The 21,812-nt window shown below is 39.8% G+C and overlaps 1 protein-coding gene across 1 annotated transcript in view; it reads left to right on the top strand.

Moving 5' to 3' along the window:
• Positions 1 to 21,812, top strand: part of FARP1 (FERM, RhoGEF (ARHGEF) and pleckstrin domain protein 1 (chondrocyte-derived)) — a gene marked incomplete at its 5' end in the record, with an annotated part of 69,973 nt that overhangs the window by 8,436 nt on the left and 39,725 nt on the right. The window contains 8 exons of the mRNA XM_010085711.1: positions 44 to 141; positions 4,998 to 5,112; positions 6,266 to 6,413; positions 8,748 to 8,843; positions 9,368 to 9,528; positions 11,167 to 11,238; positions 11,977 to 12,061; positions 14,249 to 14,489. Coding sequence (XP_010084013.1) covers positions 44 to 141; positions 4,998 to 5,112; positions 6,266 to 6,413; positions 8,748 to 8,843; positions 9,368 to 9,528; positions 11,167 to 11,238; positions 11,977 to 12,061; positions 14,249 to 14,489 — 1,016 coding nt within the window. The remainder of the gene's footprint in view (positions 1 to 43; positions 142 to 4,997; positions 5,113 to 6,265; positions 6,414 to 8,747; positions 8,844 to 9,367; positions 9,529 to 11,166; positions 11,239 to 11,976; positions 12,062 to 14,248; positions 14,490 to 21,812) is intronic.

The raw sequence follows: 21,812 nt of genomic DNA, 5'->3' as shown, positions 1-21,812 counted from the left end.
CCCTCATGCTTCGCATAACTCTTTGTTCACTTTTGTTTTGCAGGTACCTATTTGCATTGCAAGTGAAGCAGGACCTGGCACAGGGAAGGCTAACCTGTAATGATACCAGCACTGCCCTCTTAATCTCACACATAGTACAGTGTAAGTTTCCTTTTTTCTCCTTTCCAGGAGAATAAACAGGATGATTGGTTGGACATGCTTTGCTGGGTTACCTGTTAGTAGCTGCCACGGGGACAGTTTTAAGCCATATGGAAAGTTTATTTTATTTCTGTATAATGGCATTCAAATATAGGTAATTTACTTTTTTCAAATAAAGCAGAGCTTCTGGACACTGGATTTGCATTTTTAAAGCACTGCATTTGATAGTCTGCCTAGGATCATTTAAAAAGCAGAATTGCAGGCAGTGGCAAACAGGTTGAAGTCTTCTCCTGAATCCCTGTTTTATTACACTTTGTATCATGTCAGCAGAGCATTCAAATTCCTGGAGATCTGTATGCTGTCTAGAGAACATAGTAAATAAACATTCCTTCCAAAGAGGAAACTGATAGGGAAGGGAAGAAAAAAACAACAGATTTGAAGCTTTTTTTTTTTTAACTGCAAAGTATGCACAGTAAGACTGTTCAGTGGAATCATAAATTAACTTTGTTCATCACATCAAAGCTTCTTTTAGCTTCCAGATCACTTGAAAGGCTGCATATGTATTCCATTTCAAGACTTTATGGATACTGATCTTGAGAGTAACATTAGGAAAAAACACTTAGTAGCATGTATAATGGTTGTAATAGACCATTGTTTTGAATGGTCATTGTACAGTTCAGTATTGCATATTTCCACTGAAATGATGTTGTATGGAAGTTGTAGTCAACACATTCAGAAGTTCTTCAGTGATAAATAGATAAAACTCATGATCCTTTGTCTGAGTGTAAGTGCAGTTTCTCATCAATTGCTGTTGGGAAGGCAGGTTTTGCGTGGTTTTCTATTTGCCATGGTCATCATTGCCCAGTGTGACTGAGTAGCAATAAGAAGCTGTACAACAGCCTCTGAGAAATTCTGTGTTCCTCACACCATTTTACAACTGAGTATTTTTGCAGCACAGACTTAAAAAACCAAATCCTTCGCTAGCAAGCTTTCCCTGTCTTTTAATTTTTCCCCTAACAGTGTCCAGCACACCAGCTGAAGTTCTTTCCTCAGTTGAGCTAGTTCTAACGTCCTTTCATCTCATGAAAAAAAAGTCTTGGTTGTTTGGGGGAACTGAGTATTACTTGTTACACTGCATTCTAGGAGGGGGAGTTTTCCTACTGTCTGTGCACCAAAGAAAGAGGGTAGGGAGGGGACACCCTAATGCATCTGCCTCTCTTCATTTGAGGTACTGCTTCATGGTCATCCTCTGTTGAGCTCCTATGCTTTATTTGCATTATTTTCCTTATGATTACTACTAGATCCCATTTAATATCTTACTCTTCTCTTATTAAGTTTGTCACTGAACCATCTACAGCTCTGGTGTCCGAACTGCTTGGAATGCAACTGCTAGCTTGGTTTCCTAAAGCAACAGCGTAAGACAATAAAATACAGGATGTCCTTTCACCGGTACAAGCCATCCCTTTCCCTTCTCCCTGCGATCAAAGTCAAATTTTATTCAGTCTTTTTTCAAAATTCCTCCATTATACACCTGGCCGCTCCCCCTGACACACCTGTGCAGGCCAACAAGAAACATTCATTCTGAAGTGTGCAAAAATGGCGAATCACCACTATTGCTCTTATGCTGCTGAGATACTTTATACTGCTGGATTAAATAGTTTTCCTCAGTTGCTGGAAATGATCATGATACATTTGAAATCTTTCTAGCTCTTTGTCTCCTTTACCTGTGAGCTTGAAGTACAGAGTGACTCTGAACTGGGATTTTAGGAATCAAGTAGTACTCTCCTTATGGGGAGGGTAAGGTAAGATACTGCTGTACTGAAAAATTGAGATTTTCCATTGTGTCAGAAGGAGAGAGGTGAGAGATTCATCAGGCAGAAGTGAGGCAGTATTCACAGAATCTGAACTGCCATTTTGGGCAGACGGATGTTGTGCCTCACGATGCACCTGCAGTGCTGCTTCCTCTCACTATCTCCTGACTGCAAGCTGGACCTTTTTTTGCTGTTTATTATTTTTGCCTTCCCCCTTTTTTGTGTAACAGTGTTTGCTAGAAACCTCTGATAGAAGTTTGTGACTGTCTCATGTATTTATCCATCTTGTGTCTCACGAACCTTTTTCTGCAAAAATTTTCTCTGATAAGGGTCTATAGCTGTATTTTACCCACGTGGCTGTCTTTTGTATTTATTTTCTCTCTGGCTTACTATTCAATAGCTTAAAAAAAATAGCATATTTGTCTGCAACAGAAATAAAACTAGACAGCTGATAAGAGTAATGATATCAAAGTGGAAGGATTTAAGAATGGAGTAGGTTAGGTATTGTATGTCTTATCAATGCTGTGCCTTATTAGCGGTTTCCATGAGGGATATCTGATTCCAGGAGGCCCTTATATTATGTGTACAAGCTTATGTCAGTGTTATAGACTGTTATTTATATGAAATCATAATATGACAGCAAACAGGTTTCTGCTAAATTAGCATGTATTTTACAGAATGAAATTTGTATTTGAAAGATTCTATTTAAAAATGCTTTAAAAGCATTGTAGAAAGTGTTAGAAGTGAGAGAACACTTTGATACCACAAATGATGCAGTAAAGTGAGTGTGTGAAGTAAGATGATCGACTGATTAAAGGAAAAGAACTGAAATACAAAGCATTAGACATATCAGAAGTGCTAATGTGGACAGAATACAGCATGATGTAATGCAGTTGCAAGATAGGAGAAAAGGGAGCATCGTTAGAAATAAATCTTTGGCTAAAACACATAGTTATATGTGAGGCTGACAATATTCAAAATATAACTCCCTTTCATTCTAGAGAGAGTGCTGCTAGAAAGGCATTTAAGATGGAAAAGGAGGGCTAGGGAGAGAAGACTGTTGAGTACGAGGTCAGAGAGAACAAATTCAGAAGTAGCTTGAAAGCCAGGAGGAGAATTTTGAGTATGGATTTGCAGTTGACAAATGCAGAGAACATTATAGAAATCATATAGAGGTGAAGTAAGAGTCTTCTGTTCTCTTGGCTCTGAAGCAAGTCCTACAGATGGTGGTTTAAGTCCATCCATGTACAAGAACATACAGGGTATGAACTGCGTTTTGAAGAATCAAGGCCTGTATTATTTGAGGTGTTGCAAACCTAAGTGGGCTTACGGCTTCATTAAAGAAGAGAAACTTGCCTCTCATTTGAGTTAGGGTTAAAAAGGGACCCCAAAGATTTGTCATGCTGGGGCGAGTAAAACAAGTAAGGGAGCTGTTCCTGAGATGGGGACAAAAGGGACATTTTACAAAGGAGAATTCTCAAATATTCTGTAGCATTTCTGTAGCTGCATGTCTCAAGGAATGATTCAGAGCAGATGGGATGAGAGAGGGGGTGGAAATCGGTCTTGGTTATCAACTCGTTTCCACTTCTGACCTTCAAAATATAAAAAGTCATCGTGTGGCTGCAGGCAATTTGGGTTGAAAGGTTACTGCTCTGTCATTCGTAGATGCTCTGGTCCTCATCCTCCCTCCCTATGCAGGGTAATTGCTTCCCCTCCACATTTGCAGGTACATCTGATTCCAGGCAAACTTTTGTCAGAAATCACCCACAGTGTTTTAAACATCATCTGAAACCTTTCTTTTTTTCTAAACCACTCTATTTTATACAGATCTTTATTAAGGGGTCCTTTACATGGGTGGACTGAGGTGAGGATGAGGCAAGGATCTGAGCTTGGGTCTGTGGCATCCTAGGTCAACTGCACAACGTATCTGGCTGCAACCTGGATTTCATTTGTGGGTGCTGCATTTTAATCTCACTGACGTTATTAAGGTAGCAGCCTTTGTTGTAGCATTGTAGCTATTATTCCAGCAGGTTTGCAGGCAGAGGCTGCTACACTGTTCAGTGAAAAAGCTAATAGCAAGATTTTCATAAGCATTCCAATAGCAAGCGGGAAGATAGTAACATAGCTGCTGCTAAAATGAGTCCAGTGCCCTTCAAAAACTGTGAGCATCTAAAAAAAAAAAAAGGAAATCTCACTGAATGGGCTGCAAAATGGAAGGTGGGTGTGACATACTGTTGCACACACGGTATTGAATAACTGCAGCAGATGGGAGCAACTTTGAGGAGGAGGGAGACAGAATGTGTCTCAAACTGCTGCAAAATTAGAGGAAGACAAATGTTTCGTAACCCCGTGAGGTGGAATATGTGCCTGTGTTCAAACAAGCAAACCAAACCATCTCTCTTCAGGTTTTTCCCCAAAGATTACAGTATGGGGCATGGGCCTGGGGAGGAAGCTTGTGCTTGGCTGCACCAGGGCACCTGAGCACCTCCATGTGTGTGAGAGAGATGGATGAGTTCTGCTGGGTTAGTGCTATCCTCCCTGTCACCCCACCTCCCCCTTATCCTGCACACAAGTCAAGGCAGCACTGTGATGGCTTCACTTGTTCAGTTGACAGCCAACAGCTGCTTACTTGGTTGTGGTGGATGGGAGGAATCCTTGGGCTTCTTTATTGCCCAGGGAGGTCGTGGATGCCCCATCCCTGGAGGCATTCAAGGCCAGGCTGGATGTGGCTCTGAGCAGCCTGGTTTAGTGATTGGCGGCACTGCGTATGGCAGGGGGGTTGAAACTAGATGATCACTATGGTCCTTTTCAACCCAGGCCATTCTATGATTCTATGATTCTTTCACATATCAGATACTAACACAGAGAAGAAGGGAGGAATGTGTGGAAGATAACATAGTGGGAATCTGAATCAGAAAACCATGACACAGCTTGCAAGAAACTGTTTGCTTCTCTGCCCTCTTCCCAGCTGTCTGCACCTTTTGGATTGCCAGAATAATTCAGATTTGATACAATGTTTTAATAGACTTTTCTTAAAATTCTCCATAGCTGAGATTGGGGATTTTGATGAAACCGTAGATCGTGAACACTTAGCGAAGAACAAGTATATACCTCATCAAGAAGCACTAGAAGACAAAATCATGGAATTTCACCGTAGTCACATGTAAGACTTTTTGTTCTTGTTGTTGGCCTTCTTTTCCTTTACAGTATTTCTAACGGTAAATACATGCTAGATCATAAGTACAAAAGAGATCTGTACCTCTGAGTTTCTCACTGATTATTTCTAGAAAAACATTCAAGCCTGAATTTCCTGAAGGTTACTCCTGCCTTTCTCCCATCATCATAACAAGATGCTTAAAGAGCAATTGATTTTGATATTCATTCAAGCATGCCATTATTTTACAGTCTATTTCATACAAAATGCCTCACTGCTGATTTTGCTCATGCGGGTATGATTGCAAATGATGACTGATCAGTGAGGCACTTCTAACAGCGATCTTTTTGATTTCTAGGACATTGAATGTTGCTTTTTCACCTTTCCATGCTGTATTTAGAGATGGGTGAAGAAAGGGCTTAATGATAGTTTTAGGAAAAGCACAAAGTCCTTGCAGAATTAGGGGTTTGGAGGTAAAAGAATTCAAGATGATGATCCAAATTGGTATCCTAAGGCCTGCAGAAAGATTAGTAAGGAAGATGGTTAAAAGAATTACAAATAAGGCATAGAAAGGTTTGGTTTTTTTGCTGTCGAGGTCACTTCAAGTCTTGAACAGTTTAATTTTGAGCTATATTGAATTAGATATGAGTGGTAGGGTGTTCTGTAGGAATAATAATCAAAACTTTTGCATAATTTTGTCATGATTAATTTAGTGCTTATGGGTTCCCAACATTTATGTTAATGTTTTCATGTCTTCTTTTTTACTGCATTTTGGTATTGCATTCACTTTTACAATAAACAACATCCTTACATACTTCTGTTTATGATTGTTTTTTTTTAGGAATATAGCATGTTTTTCAAATGGAAAATACAAAGAGAAGTAGTGAATGCTGTTAAAGTTAATGGTTCAAAATTTAGCTGTATCAGGTGTCTCAGAATTGGAGCAATCAAAATTTCTAATAGACTGTAAAATCTGTGGATTCTTTGGTATTGGTTTAGACTAAGATGAAGTTGTTGTTCTAGCTGATATAAATCTGGGGACATAGAAAAACTCTGACAGGTTTCAGTCACTTTGATGAAATGTCTTTGTTCTCTGAAGGACATGTTGACCTCTATTAACTGGTGTGAAGAATTTGTATATCTTCCTCTTTTCTTTCCCAAGGGGACAGACACCAGCAGAGTCTGACTTCCAGCTTTTGGAGATTGCCCGTCGGCTGGAGATGTATGGAATACGCCTGCATCCAGCCAAGGACAGGGAAGGGACAAAAATCAACCTGGCTGTTGCCAACACAGGCATTCTGGTGTTTCAGGTTAGAGCTGCTCAGGACATGACTTTGTACTTTATAAAGCAGAGAGGTTTCTTACAGCAATAAGAATTCAGGACCTCAACCACGTCTAAAAGAATTTGGTTGTGAAAGTTCAGGAACTTCCAAATTTTTTCTAACAATTACCTTAAACCTTTTATAGCTGCATTAGGTTCTTCACTTCCAGGGACCCTTACCTTATTTGCATGCACAGGCTAGAACTCCATCTGCAGCCACAATGTGCTGTTTGAGATGCAAACTGAGCCACAGCTCACAATTTGCAAGTTGGTCATGCTGACACCTCCGCATATAGGAGCAGGTAGGTCTTGCAGGCATGGTGCATAGTAAATGAGTGTGAAGCAGGGACAAATAAAACAACGGACAACTGGAGTACATGGAGAAAGATGCAGGAAGTGAATGTAAGCTCTCTGTAGTGTTACTTTGTCAGAGTTTCTACAATTTTCTTGACTAGCCTTGGCCATTCCACCGTTGCTGAATCCAGTAATGTTACTTTTTTCCCTAAAAGATCCAAAGTATTTTCCTTAAATTTCTTCTCCTCTCCTACCACAGTCAGCCCGGTAAATGTTCAGAAGCATCATTAGTAAATTTGTCAAATTCTTGTTCTAAAGTTCCCATTAGGTAAATAGCAGATTGGGTTTTTAGAGTTGTGAAGGTACAGATAGTCAGCTGGTGTAAACTGTTTTCACTTCAGATGGACTTATGTCTACTAGCATCCAAGATGCTGCTTACCTCACTGTGTATTAAAAACAGTAAGTAAAACCATTCTTTAAAATGTCCATTTTTACAGTTGTCAAAAAAAGACTATTCATTTTAACTGTTTCACTTCAGTTTAAATACTAGTGTTTCCAACCTTATAAGGTTCCTCGAGTCCTTTTATAAAGAAAAACAACAGCAACAAACAAAGCCAGAACTATGTCTGACCCAAATGCTTTGAGATCTAAATTTAAAAAAGAAAAAGATTTAAAAATCCCTGCTCAACTAAATGGGTTGCTAGTAAAACCCCAAAACTGAAACATAGCTTGAAGTATGAGAACACCAGGATGTTGTTAGAAATGCACATAACTCAAATAATTGTATGTTCAGGCCCTTCCTCTGCTCCCCCACAGTATTTTCATCATCTGAATTAATGAATTTCAAAGCTTTATAAATTAAGACTGTCTTATAGCTGAAAGTATGTGTCCACACAAAACAACATGGACCTCACTGAGTCCCAGCAGACAGCTGGGATCCTTCTGTAAAGGTGTAGCTGCTAGTTGAAGACCCAAGGCCTGATTTGTAAAGCTCTAAAACTCAGTCACCTCAGTCCTTACGTGTTAGGGACTTTCAAAGCAGATTTTTTTTTTTGAATTTTCAGAAAAACTTGGAAATTTTGCTGGATCGCGCTCCAAGAGTGAATGCTGAAAAGGAAGTCAGGCTCTGACCTGCTGCAGTCTGCTGAGCAATTGGTGTCTGGCAGTACGCTTAGGGCCTTCTTCAGGCACTTCATAGGGCAAGAGCCTTAAGTTCATCTTTCTGTTTAAATTGAAATATGAAGACCTCATTAGAATGAAAATAAAGTTTCGCTCACAAATGGTGTAAGCAGTACTCAGACGGACTTATTTTAAAGCCTGCCATTTATGTTGAAGTCAGTGTCAGCGCTGCTGAATATTCTAAGGGAGATTAATTATGTGATTCTTAGACAGCAGGTTGATTTAGCAGAGATCATCACACTGTCATTACTCCTACATTCCGTTTAGTTCTGTTGCTCCCTATGAAAGGTCAAAATAGTCACAGTATTTTGTACTTCCAATACCAAACTTTCAGTGCTTCCCCCCCCCCGCCCCCAGTTAAGTGATGCTTAAAGGGGTGTTTATTTTGCTCTGTAGACAGACAAAGAGGAAAGAAATCTACTGCATCAAAGTGAGGTGACCATGTTAGGTGTCTGGATTCGCTGCATTCTCTGTAGCTGGTAGAAAGAGAAGGAGGCACCTCTGGAATGTGACAGTCCACTGAAAATCAGAGTCTGCATAGTGGAACAAGATAACATAATCTGGGCAAAAGCTAGGCCACCCTGTTTTGTGCAGTGATACTGGGTCAGGTACTTTCACATCAGCTCAGTATACCTAGTCCTATAAATGTGCAAGAGTTTTAACCGTAAGTACCTGCCTTCAGTCACAGCACCAGGTGCTTATGGTTTGCATTTTCAGTGGATGAATGATAAGAAATATAATTTCAAGTGAAGTGAATAGATGATTATTTTATGACAAGCTTTCTTTAGTGGTTTAGAATTGTCCATTCAGATCTGGAATGATTAAACATTTCTGGCTTTGTTCTCTCTAGGGTCACACCAAGATCAATGCCTTCAACTGGGCTAAGGTTCGAAAGCTGAGCTTCAAGAGGAAACGTTTCCTTATCAAACTACGGCCTGATGTGAATGTAAGTCCTTGTCAGGAATTGATGAAGTTGACAAAAGGTAATTTGGTAAATTTTTACTTACAGATCGAACATGTTTTTATCACCTCAAGAATATTTTTATTTTTTTTTTAATTAATTGCTTATGTTCACTGTTGGTACCGCATGCGTCAACCTGGCATCTCAGATGAGCAATCCTAGCAAAGGAAATGTAAACTGAATATCACATAGTCGTCTTCTGGCTGCAACTCTGGTACCATATTATTGATTCTTAAGTTATAGCATGTAAACCACCAGTTGTCGTTAGTGTTAAGATGACTGCTTTATCTCTGTCATATTTGTCAATGAAAGGAAGTTTAAGCAATAGCTGTGCTACTGCCAGGCAGATTAATGCTGTCTCAAAGTGTGAAGGATAAGGCCTATTAAGCCTGAAGGCCAATGATTTGGGAAAAAGGGGTTGTTTTGTAGCATAGCACCTGCTTTGTCGTGCATCTCTGTAATGTATGTTTCTTGCTTGTTTACATTGCAAATGCTATCTCAATTTTCAGAGTTCGTTCCAGGACACCCTGGAATTCCTTATGGCCAGTCGAGACTTCTGCAAGTCTTTCTGGAAGATCTGTGTGGAGCATCATGCCTTTTTCAGGCTTTTTGAGGAACCTAAACCAAAGCCTAAACCTGTTCTTTTTTCTAGAGGTTCATCATTCAGGTTCAGGGAAGACCTGCATTCTTCTTTACATGTCTGTTGCCTCCTCATTTCAAAATCACATCCACCTGTTATTTTTGGCTCCCCTTTTTTACGTTGTAGTTTGCTCCTTTATGTTTTCCATCACATCTTCTCAGCCAGAACAGTGCAAAGAACACTGTAGGGGAAAAGCCTGCATTCATTTTGTAGTAGCTGTTGCAAAGCACTTTGTGGAGGTAAGATGTGAAATTTATAGGTTCCAGTTGGTTTCACATAAGAAAATCCTCCTGTGTCCGAAGCAACACCAGTTAGCAACTTTTTCACAAACTTTGAATCCTCTGCTTCTAAGATGGGATCTTTCCTACATATCAGATTAGAGATTTGTATTTTCATTGCATGTCCCTGTGGTAAACCCATCTCTATGCAGTTAAAAAGCAGTAGCTTCTCTTTATGCTGAGACCTTTATACTTGCAGAGGATTTATCTGAGGTGACCACCTATGCTAAAACCAAGTCTACCTGTGATATTGTTAGAGCTGTAGAAGAGTTTTTAATAGTTGGATTATTGGGGTTTTTTTGTTACACTGGCAGAAGCCTCATGGTAGGTGCTGTGTTATATATGCCAGGGAGAGAAATCCTTTTATTCATACAGTTTATTTCATTTGCGAAGCTGATATAGGCTGAACAGGCAGAAACCCTCTTTGCTGAGATAGACCGTGTACTTTATTTGCCTTGCACAAGAGCATTGCAGATACAGCCATTCTAACTCTCTTCCCATGTTGTTTCCTGCCTGCATTGTAAATTAATTAAGATGGAAGGACCTACGTTAGGGTGAACAAGCTAGAACTTGTTAAGTTTCTGCCTGAGTAAATAGAAGACTGTAGGTGCATTCAGCTTGCCTCCTGGTTTGGAGAACAGGTTTTGGCTACATCCTGCATTCACTGTGATCTGTGCAACATCCATTCAGTAACTTTTTCCAGGCCTTATGGTAATGCAGTTAGTTGAAAGCCTGTAATGAACAGGAACAATTTGGTTCTCTGTTGAGCATTCTTGAGGTGTGAGTTTCCTTTACTACTCTCAGTTGCCTTTGGAGTTTATAACTTTGCAGAATAGGAAGTGCTGGTCTTTCTCACTACTTTTTCATGGCCTGTAGCAGAAGGAGAGAGAGTTTTCCAGCCTGAATCTCTCCAGAAAATGTATGTGTGCAGTTGATGTGTTTAATAGTAGCAACTGAGTCATGAAATGCATTTCAGCAGTTTTCATCTTGGTTGCAGGGTTTACTGATAGCAGGTAAGGCTGGTATTTGACTCAAGAAGATTCAATAATGTTTTTTTTTCATGAGAGGAAAACTTAACTCCTGCTTCACTTTCTGTTGTGGTGACTTCCCAGCAATGTAGTACCCTGTAAAGGGCACACAACTGAATTTAAGCATTTCTGAAATGGCATCAAAAATAGCTCCATAGCAAAAAAAAAAAAAAAAGGCAACATGCAAAATTGTAAAAATCTGTGTATATCTGAGCAGGTCTCTTCCCTTATGATCTTATGTGAGTTTCTGCTGATAGTGACAAATACTTTTCTGGTTGCTGTGACTTCATATGCAGGCCACATACATGTTTATGATGACCAGGTGGTATATTGTATTAAGTATTTTCACTGTGGTTTTCTTCCAGTGGTCGGACTCAGAAGCAAGTTCTTGACTATGTTAAAGAAGGAGGGCACAAAAAAGTGCAGTTTGAAAGGTGAGAGGAAATAAATGAACTATCTCAATATGTTTTAATCAGAGAAAAGTAATGATTTCCGTTTAGTTGTATTCTAGGATCTTTGCACCAGTATAAGTAAAAAGTTCCTTCTTTGCTGTTTTGATGGTTTATCACTTGTATAATATCCCTTTGGTCCTGAACATTTGGCAGAAGTTGGCACGACCTATAGTTTACTTAAAATCAGTAGTCTTCAATCTGTTTTTCAGCAGTGAGTGTCCTACCATCACAGGTAACTTCATCCCATATTGATTTGCACCCTCTTTTGTGTGATGTGGTTAATGTATGTAAACAGATATATTCACCTCAGAATAGAACTGAACGAAACAGGAATAGATATAGCCAACTGCAAAGCAGATGTCACCAGGGAAAGGTCCCAAATTGCTAGAGCCAGTTCTGTCTGAAATCATCTTGCCTGTGGTGAGCTGAAAGTAATGGCCAAAATGCCACAAAGACCACAACTACAATTTATTGATTATGACTCATGTTCTGGTGATAGCCGGTTTTGCCTCAGTGCCTCTCCCTTTTCTTGTAATGGTATGTTTGCAACAGATGACACTTTTAAATTTTACAGCACGGAGGAATGTTAATCTGTTTTGGAGCAAAATTTTATGAAAGCTGCTATTCAAAGGTTTTGTTTTATAGGAGGCATGTCTCTTGATTCCTATTTGTAGAAAAAACTGAAATGGCTTCTTACTGTGATTTTCCTTTTATCTCTAGGAAACACAGCAAGATTCATTCCATCAGAAGTCTGACTGCACAGCCTTCAGATCAGCATACAGAGGTGCCAAAACAAGTCAGTGATGTTGATGAAACCCCAGATCATGGCTTTTAGCCATTTCTTGTTAGATTACCCTCCACTGATTGCTGTTTTCAAACTCTAGGAGCATAGTTTTCTGCTCACTTTCCATTTAACTGGGAGCTGAGGAGCCCTGAGTGTCTTAAGTTTTAGGTTTTGCAAGTGGAACAGGTTCATGTCAGCTGTGGAACAGTATTGCTTCCAGACAACCAGATGAATACAAATAGTGAGCTTGTCTGAGCTGTGCTAATGACTGTCTGAAAAATTGCAATCCAGAGTGTTACTGATAAGGTACTAGGTTGCAGCTGGTTATTGCATCTGGGAAAAGTTTAATTCTTTTCCTTCACTGGGGAGTCTTGGTTGCCCATGACAAGGTGTTTTGTTGTGTTAACCAGGGGGGAGATGAATTATTTCCTCTGAAAAAGTACAGCTCTGGACTTTTAAGCCATTATCTCTGGTAGATACCTAATGTATTTGTCTTATGTTAATAGATGTTATGCGTTAAGAGTTTGCAAATCCGGCAGCCCAATATTGGTGAGACCGTAGCAGCTGCATGTTCTCAGGTCCAGCTAGTAGTAAGGCTGAACATGTATTCACAACAGGCACCCCCATAAATGTACATATAAAATATATATACATATATACACACAGCCAGCCACACAGGTAAACACAAACAGAAAACAGCACTCAGACAAGCACAAACAGTGCCCATGGTCTCATCCTGTTCACCTTTTTGTGTGATCAGGATGAACATTCATTAGTGGAAAATACATATACATATATATGACATGGATCCCAACTGCAACTGGTCTTAGACACTCAGTCTGTCCCGTAGCAAGCCCCTGGACCCTCAGGTCTCCTGCTGGTACCTAGACATACGAGCCTGCTGGGCTCACAGCCCCACTCCATTTTCTGGTACTTAGATAAACACACACCCTGCCCATAGTAATTAACCTTAGACACCCAGTCTACCCAGTAACTGACAGCTGAGTGCCTTGTTAACCTCAAGCACAGACACATGCACAGCAAAGGTGTCTCTCCAATAGCTGGTCAGACTTACAACATTATCAGTAATTGACCTCCAGGCCCCATGGTCTTTCCAGTGTCTAGTCTGACTTATGGCTGCTCCAGTACTTGGCACCCAACTCTGTTATCCTGCTCACCAACGATTCCAGTTTAATGTTTGCTAGTAATTGTACATTGACCTACCCACCCAATCAATATGCATGAGCTCTGGTCTTTCCAGTTGCTGGCATCCCCAACACACCCAGGCCATGGCTGATGGCTCTACTGGGACAGCCCCCAGAGGAGCCAAGTCAGGGAGCTCCGTTTCCATGACTAAGTTATTGAGGTTGCTTCACCTGCCAGTGTTTCTGTGTGCTCATCTGTGTTTGTGGAGGTGACCTTTAATCACCTAACCTTACATTAGGTAGAGCTTAAATGGCAGGAACAAGCTACTAGGTTAATGTATTTAAGAACAATAATTGCACCTTCACCTTCCTTGCATTGTTTCCTTTTGATATTCACGGGCCCTCTCGTTCTTGCAAATCTAAGAACGTCAGAGAATTCTGCTATAAATGCAGCCCTTTTCAAATATCTTTTAGCATTTTAATATTGCTAAAGACAAGCTCAGGTAGATGGAACATGGCTGCTGGGCGGATGTGACATATTTCTGTGTACAGAAAAGCCAGTCCAGGAGTTAGTGTCAGGTATTCTCCAGGAATTGAATGTGGGGTGTTCAAAAGCTCACACATGGCTTTTTTAGTGTAAGTAAGTAGGTCGTGCAAAATTTGTCTTAGGCATTGATCTTTTTTGTCCCCCCAGCTTCTCAGAGTAGTGCAAATAGGCTGATGCTCTTAGTGTTGATGGATGCCTCAGGGCATTGAAACACCTCAAATACCCCTTTTTACATATCGCCACATGCTGTCTGCCTTTTCTTCCCTCGCTTAGCTTGTGTATTTTTCTGTTCTTAAGATCAAAGACCTCTTTTTTTTGCTCCAGTTAATTTTGAAGCTTGGGTTATCTCCTCCGCTTTCAAGGGACTCCTATGTTGCTGCAAGATGCAGTGCAAAATTCTGGTGCCTAATTACATGTAACCTTTTCCCTTTGGCTCCCTTCCCTCCCAAACCTCTCCCCTCTGACCCCTCTCTTCCTCTTTATCTCCCCCTTGCCTTCCCTCCTTTATCTTTCCAGAGCTCTGGCTTTGCCTATGGAGACGAAAATGATGCTGCAGCAGTGCAGAGCTGCCGGCAAGGGAAGGAGTTGAAGGCTTCAACAGAGGACACAGGACAGCACAAGAGCCCTTCCATGAAGAAGAGCCCAAAGGAAGGCAGAAAGGTGGATGGAGCAGTGGTGTCAACAGTGGAGGAAGAAGAGGAGGCTGCTAAGGACAGGACGCAGCAGAACAGACCTCAGTCACAGCAACCAAGCACAGGTCCAGCTTCCAGGGCTGCTCATGGCAGCAGCACTTCCATTCCTTTCATTGACTGCAGTGATGTAGATAGCGAGTATGATCTCCTCAGAGGACAAGTAACCTGGTCATATTCCCAAACAAATGACAATTATGAGGGTGATTTGACCAGTGGTGCCTATATTCACTATAGAGATGAAAATCGCAATAGAACTAGATACAGGGATTCCTCATCCTCTATAAAGTCTTCCCAGTATCTCTCTGAAGAGTACCTTGATGATAACCCAGCTAATCTCTCCTTCTACACTGGGGGAAGCCCCAGGATGCCAAGGCACAGCTCACTGGTTGATGAAATGTTTAAAGGGTCAGGGAGCCGTAGTCCGCTGGCCACTCCATTGCCTCCTAGTAGCAAAGGGTCAAGTCCTAACATGAGCCTAAGTAGAACTGGCTCTCAGGGTTATGTCTCAGAAAATGGACATGACTGCAGGGTGAAGACTGGGGAGGAGGTTAGCCATGCCAGTAGCTGCCACGGGTATGGCAGATACTCCCCAGGTTCTCAACGGCCTCAAGCACAGAAAGTCCCAAATCTCTGCAGTAAATCAGTTACAGATCCATTTATCCTGAGCCAGATATCCTCAACCCCTGGGCAGGAGTATAGATCAGAGAGACATTGTAAAGGAGGTGGGGTGGTTAAGATATCTTCTCCAGAAGGCAAGATGTTGGCCAACGGTATGCCAGCTGGGGCACAGTCAAAGCAGAGCCCAGTCATGCAGTCGCTGCGTGCCAGTGGCATGATGGATCAAATGGCTGCCATACAGATGATGGAGGGCTCCACCAGCAGTGGGACAGAATCTAGTGATTCTGACTCAGAAATCATTAACCCCTTCACTAACCCCCTGGTGTTTGGAAATCCCATTGTGTTGAGTTCCTCTCCCATACCTAGAAATAAGTACTCCCTTGGAAGCCTTCAGCTTGATGAAGAGGTAGAAGAGGATGTGTCTGTTGGCCTCAGTGATGAAGATGGTGTGCAGGTCTTCAGCTGCTAGGGACCCAAGACGTATGAGACCAGTGGATACTGTGATTGCTTATGACAGTGATTGCATCTTCTGGGGCTAATGAAGAGTGGCTGGTAATAATTTCGGCGTATGGGCTATTGCAAATGTTATAATTGTACTGACCAGCCAGAGGGAAGGGATACTAGAAATACGATAATAAGGATAAGTCTCAGTGAAGCTTAACAGTAATGCATCTCCTCTGAAAGGAGGAGAGGAAAATCACTACTGATTTAGGTACCTTTGTAAGACTTTATACATTCACCTGTTCTTTGTATGAAGTCATATTTTATGTATATATTGTAGCTCCTTTGGCACTTGACTAGTTATTTTGACAAAACAAACAAAAATGAAATTAAGTAGGTACCTTGTGCTCTTGTGTATATCTATTACATTTTTTTTCTCTCCCATATAAGGAGACCAATTTATGAGTGCCTCAACAGAGTTACGGGAAAAAAATTAAACTTACGGCCAAATGAAAGCAGCTTGATATTTAAGACCAAGACTTGGTATATCTTAGAATATGCTGGAAAATCTTTTCATAGTAAGAATGTGTTTGGTCTAATCATCTTCGTAACCCATTTTATAATCTTAACTGATGAACTGAGGGTACAAGTTGGGCATGTATACAGGAACAATGACAGTATTGGCTTTTTCTTTGGTGGGTTCCAGGCTGATTTGGTGATGGAGAATTTGAAACTCCAAACTCTTCCTTGAGCAAGAAAGAAAACAAGATGAAAGATATAATTCAAGTGAAAGAAACTTAGACTGAAACAGCTCTAATGAAGAGTGGTGTGAATATTACTAGCAAGGCAATCCTTTCTGTGCTTTATCGATGTGGTATAAAGATTAATTGAAAGAGGTTTTTTCCCCTTATTATTTCAGTGGAATTATTCACAGAGACATCAAAGTTCTGTTGTGGGTGATTTTTGATGGGGTGTTTAGAGATGGTGGCTGTTTGATTTTATTTTTTTTGCTTTGATCATGAAAAATCTATATCTGTACAGGATCCACTTAGTCTGTCATAGGCTATTTTTTTAATAGTGCCACCTCATAAATTTTTCATCCCCTGATGCAGAGAATGACTAACTGTGGTCCAGGGTGACTGTCTTCTGTGCTGTACATAGAGTAGTGAGATTTTGGCACACGTGCAGGACAGAGAGACTAATTCTTCATAAACTTCCTTTTCACAGGCTAAAAGTATTGACAATTAAGGCTGTATACTAATAGAATCTGATTCTAGTTTCTATGAGTTAATTAAGAAAATCCAGATGAAAGGTCTCCTGTATGGAAGGTGTCCTGCAGTTATTAGAGCTGGGAGACAAGATATGCTGTTTAACACTAGCCTTAATTTTAACTTTTATGCATTTTTCTTGTGGGGGAAGGGAACTAAATTTGAGAATGTTAAGTGATGAACAAGAGCATTGACTGAACTGCAGGTCACTTGCAGTGATCTGCGTCATGCAGTACATGCATGCAGCAGTGATTAATCCACCCACATAGTTACTGATGAACAAGTTACAAGACTTTGTAAATCTAGACAATATAAAATTTTCAGTATTGTTTTTACAGAAATAATAAAATAAGTCTTTTTAATTTTTCTAATGCCTTGGTCTATGCACATTTTACAGAGTTTAATCTGAGTGAAGGATATTTACAAAGATACCTACAGTAGTTAGGCATGTCTTGCTATATGCTTTACTTTTTTGTAGTAAAATATATCTTCGTGTAAATATGTTTTAACCTACTCATCCCTTTTATTGTGTTGGTTTTCTTAAAGATTAGATACCTCATTTTTGAAGAGGAATGATTTAAAGCATCTCTTTAGACAGTGATATTTTGGTGACAGGGAATGCTCTTGTTTGTTCCTGTAGTTTAAAGCATGAACCTAGAAACAGTGAGACTGATAATTAGGGAAAACCTTGCTTGTATATTACTCTAGAAGAAGGTGGTTAGTGTTTTGGATTTAGAATAGCTGTAAAATAATTGCCTTGAACTTCTCAATATTTAAGATGAAATATAGATAGTTGAAGCCTGCGTTAGCAGATAGGGTGAGCATGGGGAGTGGGTGCATGAATCTTTTTGGTTTTTTGCTGCCTGTGCAGCAAAAGTACGTGTAGTTATATAGTAAAGTAATATCAATCTGGACAGATGAATTAATCGCTTTGTTAACCAGTAAAATTAGAGTTCAAGTAATGGATTTTCAACAAAAGGATTTTCAGTAATTTCTGGTACTTAAGAAAAGTGAATAAGTTTTATATTGTTTGAATTTAAGTGAATATAAAATTTTATAAGTGGTGTTTACTATTTTGCATCCTTTCAAATAATGTTTTCAGGCCTGATTTCTTCTCTCGTATGCCTGCAAAGATAATGGATTTATAACTTTACAAGAACAGATCTGCTGGTAGCTGGAGTTAGCTTAGTTGCTAATAAGATATCTCAACACCTTTTTTTTTCTTTTGAATATTATCCTCAAAAATTAAATATGAGGATTTTTCTCTGACTGTTTTTTATCATCTCGCATTTTTTCATCTCAAAATGTTTGAGAGCTTGTTGTTTTAACATATGTGGAATTTCTCCAGTTTGAAGAAATTAAGCTTGTAAATTACATAGGAAATAATTTCATTTAGGATGAATCATTTTTTTCAGCATTCTTATGCCACTGAAGTTCAATTTAATATCAGTAGACAAGCATTTAATTAAAAACAGTCTGTGGGACAAATTCCTTCACCAGACATGCGGTTCGTATCTGGGCACTTGCCAAGAATGGTAAGTGAGAGAGCAGTTTTAAATTGACGTTTTCGCATAGGATCAGGTCCCTCAGAATTCAGCTGGGAGTTTGTTTCTGTGGGACAAATACAGAAGGGCCTTGAAGGAAAGAACAGAAACCTTTGGGCAAGACTGCAAATGAGATGAGATGGGGGAATTCTTATTTTTCTAGTTCACAAAGCACTCAAGGGAAGAGGAGCCTGTCAGTTCAAGTTAGTCATTGGAAGCATTGATTAATCTGCATACCCTGGTCAATGGCAGTGGTCTATGCACCTGAGTGTCAAGTCTAACAGAGGTAGCTCTAGGCCAAGTAAAAGATCTGATTCTCCCACCAATTCCAGTAGATATTGCAGTATGGCTGATGGTGCTTCAGCTTCACCTTTTATTCACAAGAATTAACTTTTAAATCCCATAATCTTGAATGCCCAGATGACCATAGGCAGTCACTATAAGTGAGAGAGCTGAATCCCAGCAAGATCAAGTAGCTATGTCTATTCTAAAGGAGTAGTCCCAAGCCACCCATCTTCTGTCCTTCCAGAGAACAAGGAGGAAGCCTCTTTTTGGGATGTCCAGATGGCTCATCACTGTGCTGAACCAACTCTGTCCATGTATTTGGATTAATACAAAGTCTAGTTGCAAAAGCAGTTCAAGAGTTTGTCCCAAAATAATGTGCAGATATGGTTAGCGACTTAGTCTGTGGATAAAAGGCACTCTGAATCTTTCTTTGCTATTCCAAGTACTTGACCATGTTCAATCATCTGCTGCAGTGAATGAAAAAAAGTTTGCATCAGACAGTTTTGAGTTTTCTCCAGCTCACCAGCAGCTCAAATGTACTATGTCCTGGGATCTTCTGGAGGTTTTGTGGTTTTTTTCATGTAAGCCTTTCCTAGAATCTAGTTTTTCTCAGTGACCTGGGATGTAAAATTTGGGAATAAATTTGGCTAGATGAAGGAAATGTGAATAGTGGCATGTTGATATAGGAGCCAGGACCAATGCAGGATATTGCAGGCATGAAGTGTTGAATAATTGATACCTGAATGCCCTAGGTTGCACAGTTTTCAGTTTAAGTCCATATCCCCTAGCAAACATATTCCTCGCACATGAAAGAAAGGGGTGTTCCCTGAAGATGATTTGTGCCTAGTGCTGCCGTTGCCTCAAATCACCCATAGCTCACAGGCCTGCCTAACAGGTACCATCCCATTAACCATTGTAGTGCACGCTAAATACAAATCATATCAAAGAAAAATTGGAAGAGAAGTTTCTGTAGCTGAAAAATGTCAACATGTAACTGAAAGTTTTTAGGTTTGCTGTATTTGCACGTCCATTATTTGAGCTATATGGAGCCAAGATCAGTTATAAAGTAAATGGATGAGCATAATGAAAGAGTTGCATGTTAATATACTGAAAGATTATGTCAGTCTACCAGTTTGCTTCAAGATTCAAGGGCATGCAAAATTAGACCGAATTTTCTCAAAAGAGCAGCGTTGACAATGCTGAACATAATCATTAGAGGCCAGCAAAGGGTGAAAAAATAATGGTTTGTGAATTAGTTCACTAAGTGGGGCTAGTTTATTAGACCAGACTGCTTCAGGACCTGTATTTTCCTTCTTGAATATTTGTGGGGCTGGTTTCCGTTTGCACAGATGTTTGTGGAGCAGCTTTTATTAGTTGAAGCATCTGTATTCATTCTGAAGCAGTAGCATTTATGCCAGAAGTTCCTGTCTGGCTTCTCTATCTGTACATGCAATTACTTGGTGGTGACCAGAGGAAGTCAAATGGAAAATGGGTTAGTCAGATCTAAAACCTGTTTGTATCGCCTCCTTTTTCTTCACTAAGAAGCAGGGATTTTTAAATTCTATCTTCTTCTGTCCCACGATATTTATTTACAGTTCCTTTTAGCAAGTGTGCTTTCCAGTCTTTTTCTGAGAGTTTAAAGCCCAAGAGTTTGTTAGGGTACTTTGAGAGCAAGAATTCTGTTAATGAGTTGAACTGATGAAGCAGACCTGATTTTGAATATTGAAAGCCAGTGACTCAGATCTCATCAGTATGATTTATATGCAATTAGCATGAGTTCTGGCTATTTTTGGAACAGTTCTTCAACAGAAGAAAGGATGTCTGACCTATAAATTGTGTCGAATAGTATGTTTGTTTAACTAGTCTCATTTGTCATAATGAGGCATTAAACTGCTGTCAGAGGTGAATTGAGAATTAAATTTTAATTGCTGCAATTTAACGTCTAATGATGAAAAACAAATTAACAATCCAAGTTTTTCCCAACTTCCACGTGTGTTTGAAGGAGTTGGGTGTCACTTAAGTTTGTCTGGAAGGCTGTGGACCACTGGAGATTCACCTCATTCAGCAGTGTGGTTGTTCCTGGCTGGAAAGATGGGGAGTGTGTAGGTGTGAAGGAAAGAGGTTCTGTGTTCAGGCATGTATAAAATGAAGGAAGCCAAAGTCCCTTTTAGTGTCACAATAATGCTTCTCTCTCTGAACAGTGTAGTTTCCTAGGGCAGCTTCTGTACATTTTAGCGCATCTTTTTCCTCTTCATTTAGAGGATCAATGCTCTTCTCCATACCAAATAAGAGAGACCCTAAATATATGAGGAAAATTTAATGTTCTGGAACAATTTTTAATATATACACCTTTCTTTTGTTAGCTGCTGTCAGACACGAGTGGTGAGAGAACAGTCCTTTTGTCAGAAACACAGCTGATTGTTGCTGTCTTCTACTTCACGATGATTTGGCGGTTTCTGATTGTAAGTGTCTGATACACAGTGTTAACATCAGGAGGTCCCAAAGATTAGACTGATGTGTAACTCCTCAAATGTGAGTAGCAGCAGACTCTGGTTTCAGCCAAGCTACATTAGGAAAAATTTTTGCATATGCTGTCAGGTTCTGGAAAAGAGGGAAATTTAAATCCTAGGAAATTAAAATTAACAAAATATTTCCTCTTCTATTTCACTGATTTCTATAATTGCTGAAATATGCCTGGGCAAGCGCACATATTTTATTTACTTGTTTATAAGGGAAATAATTCTTATGCAACGTGTGGATACTGAAGAAAGGCATCTTCTGTGTTCTTCCCTATGGTTAGGCTGGGTGGTGCCACTGATATTTTAAAATACAGAAGTTCTACTTAAAGGCATCATGTGAATTAAAAGCCTAGTTTGGGTGACATGTAGCAATTCTTCAGAGTATTTTGTCTTCTGTTCTAATTCCGTGGTCTATAAAGAGCGTGTAGAATAAGCTTGTTTTATGTTGTTTGTTATTAAAAACAGCGAGCACTTTCTTTTAAATATTAAGAGATCTGGAAAGCCTGTGTACCTGGTTGAGCTTTGTATTCACAGGCATGTTTTTCACAAGTGTAAATGTAAATAATGGTTGTGTTATCACAGTAAAGGGGGTAAAGACCTTAGGATCATAAATTTACATGACACAACGTTAAATGCTTAGTTTACTCTAGAATTATTAGAGTTTTAAGGTGTAACTTTTATTGATGATTTTTTTTGTAAAGTTTTGGCCCCTG

The sequence above is a fragment of the Pterocles gutturalis genome, unplaced genomic scaffold (genome assembly GCF_000699245.1).
Source record: "Pterocles gutturalis isolate BGI_N339 unplaced genomic scaffold, ASM69924v1 scaffold19230, whole genome shotgun sequence".
Taxonomy (NCBI): Eukaryota; Metazoa; Chordata; class Aves; order Pterocliformes; family Pteroclidae; genus Pterocles; species Pterocles gutturalis.
This window is presented reverse-complemented; position numbering and strand designations above follow the sequence as displayed.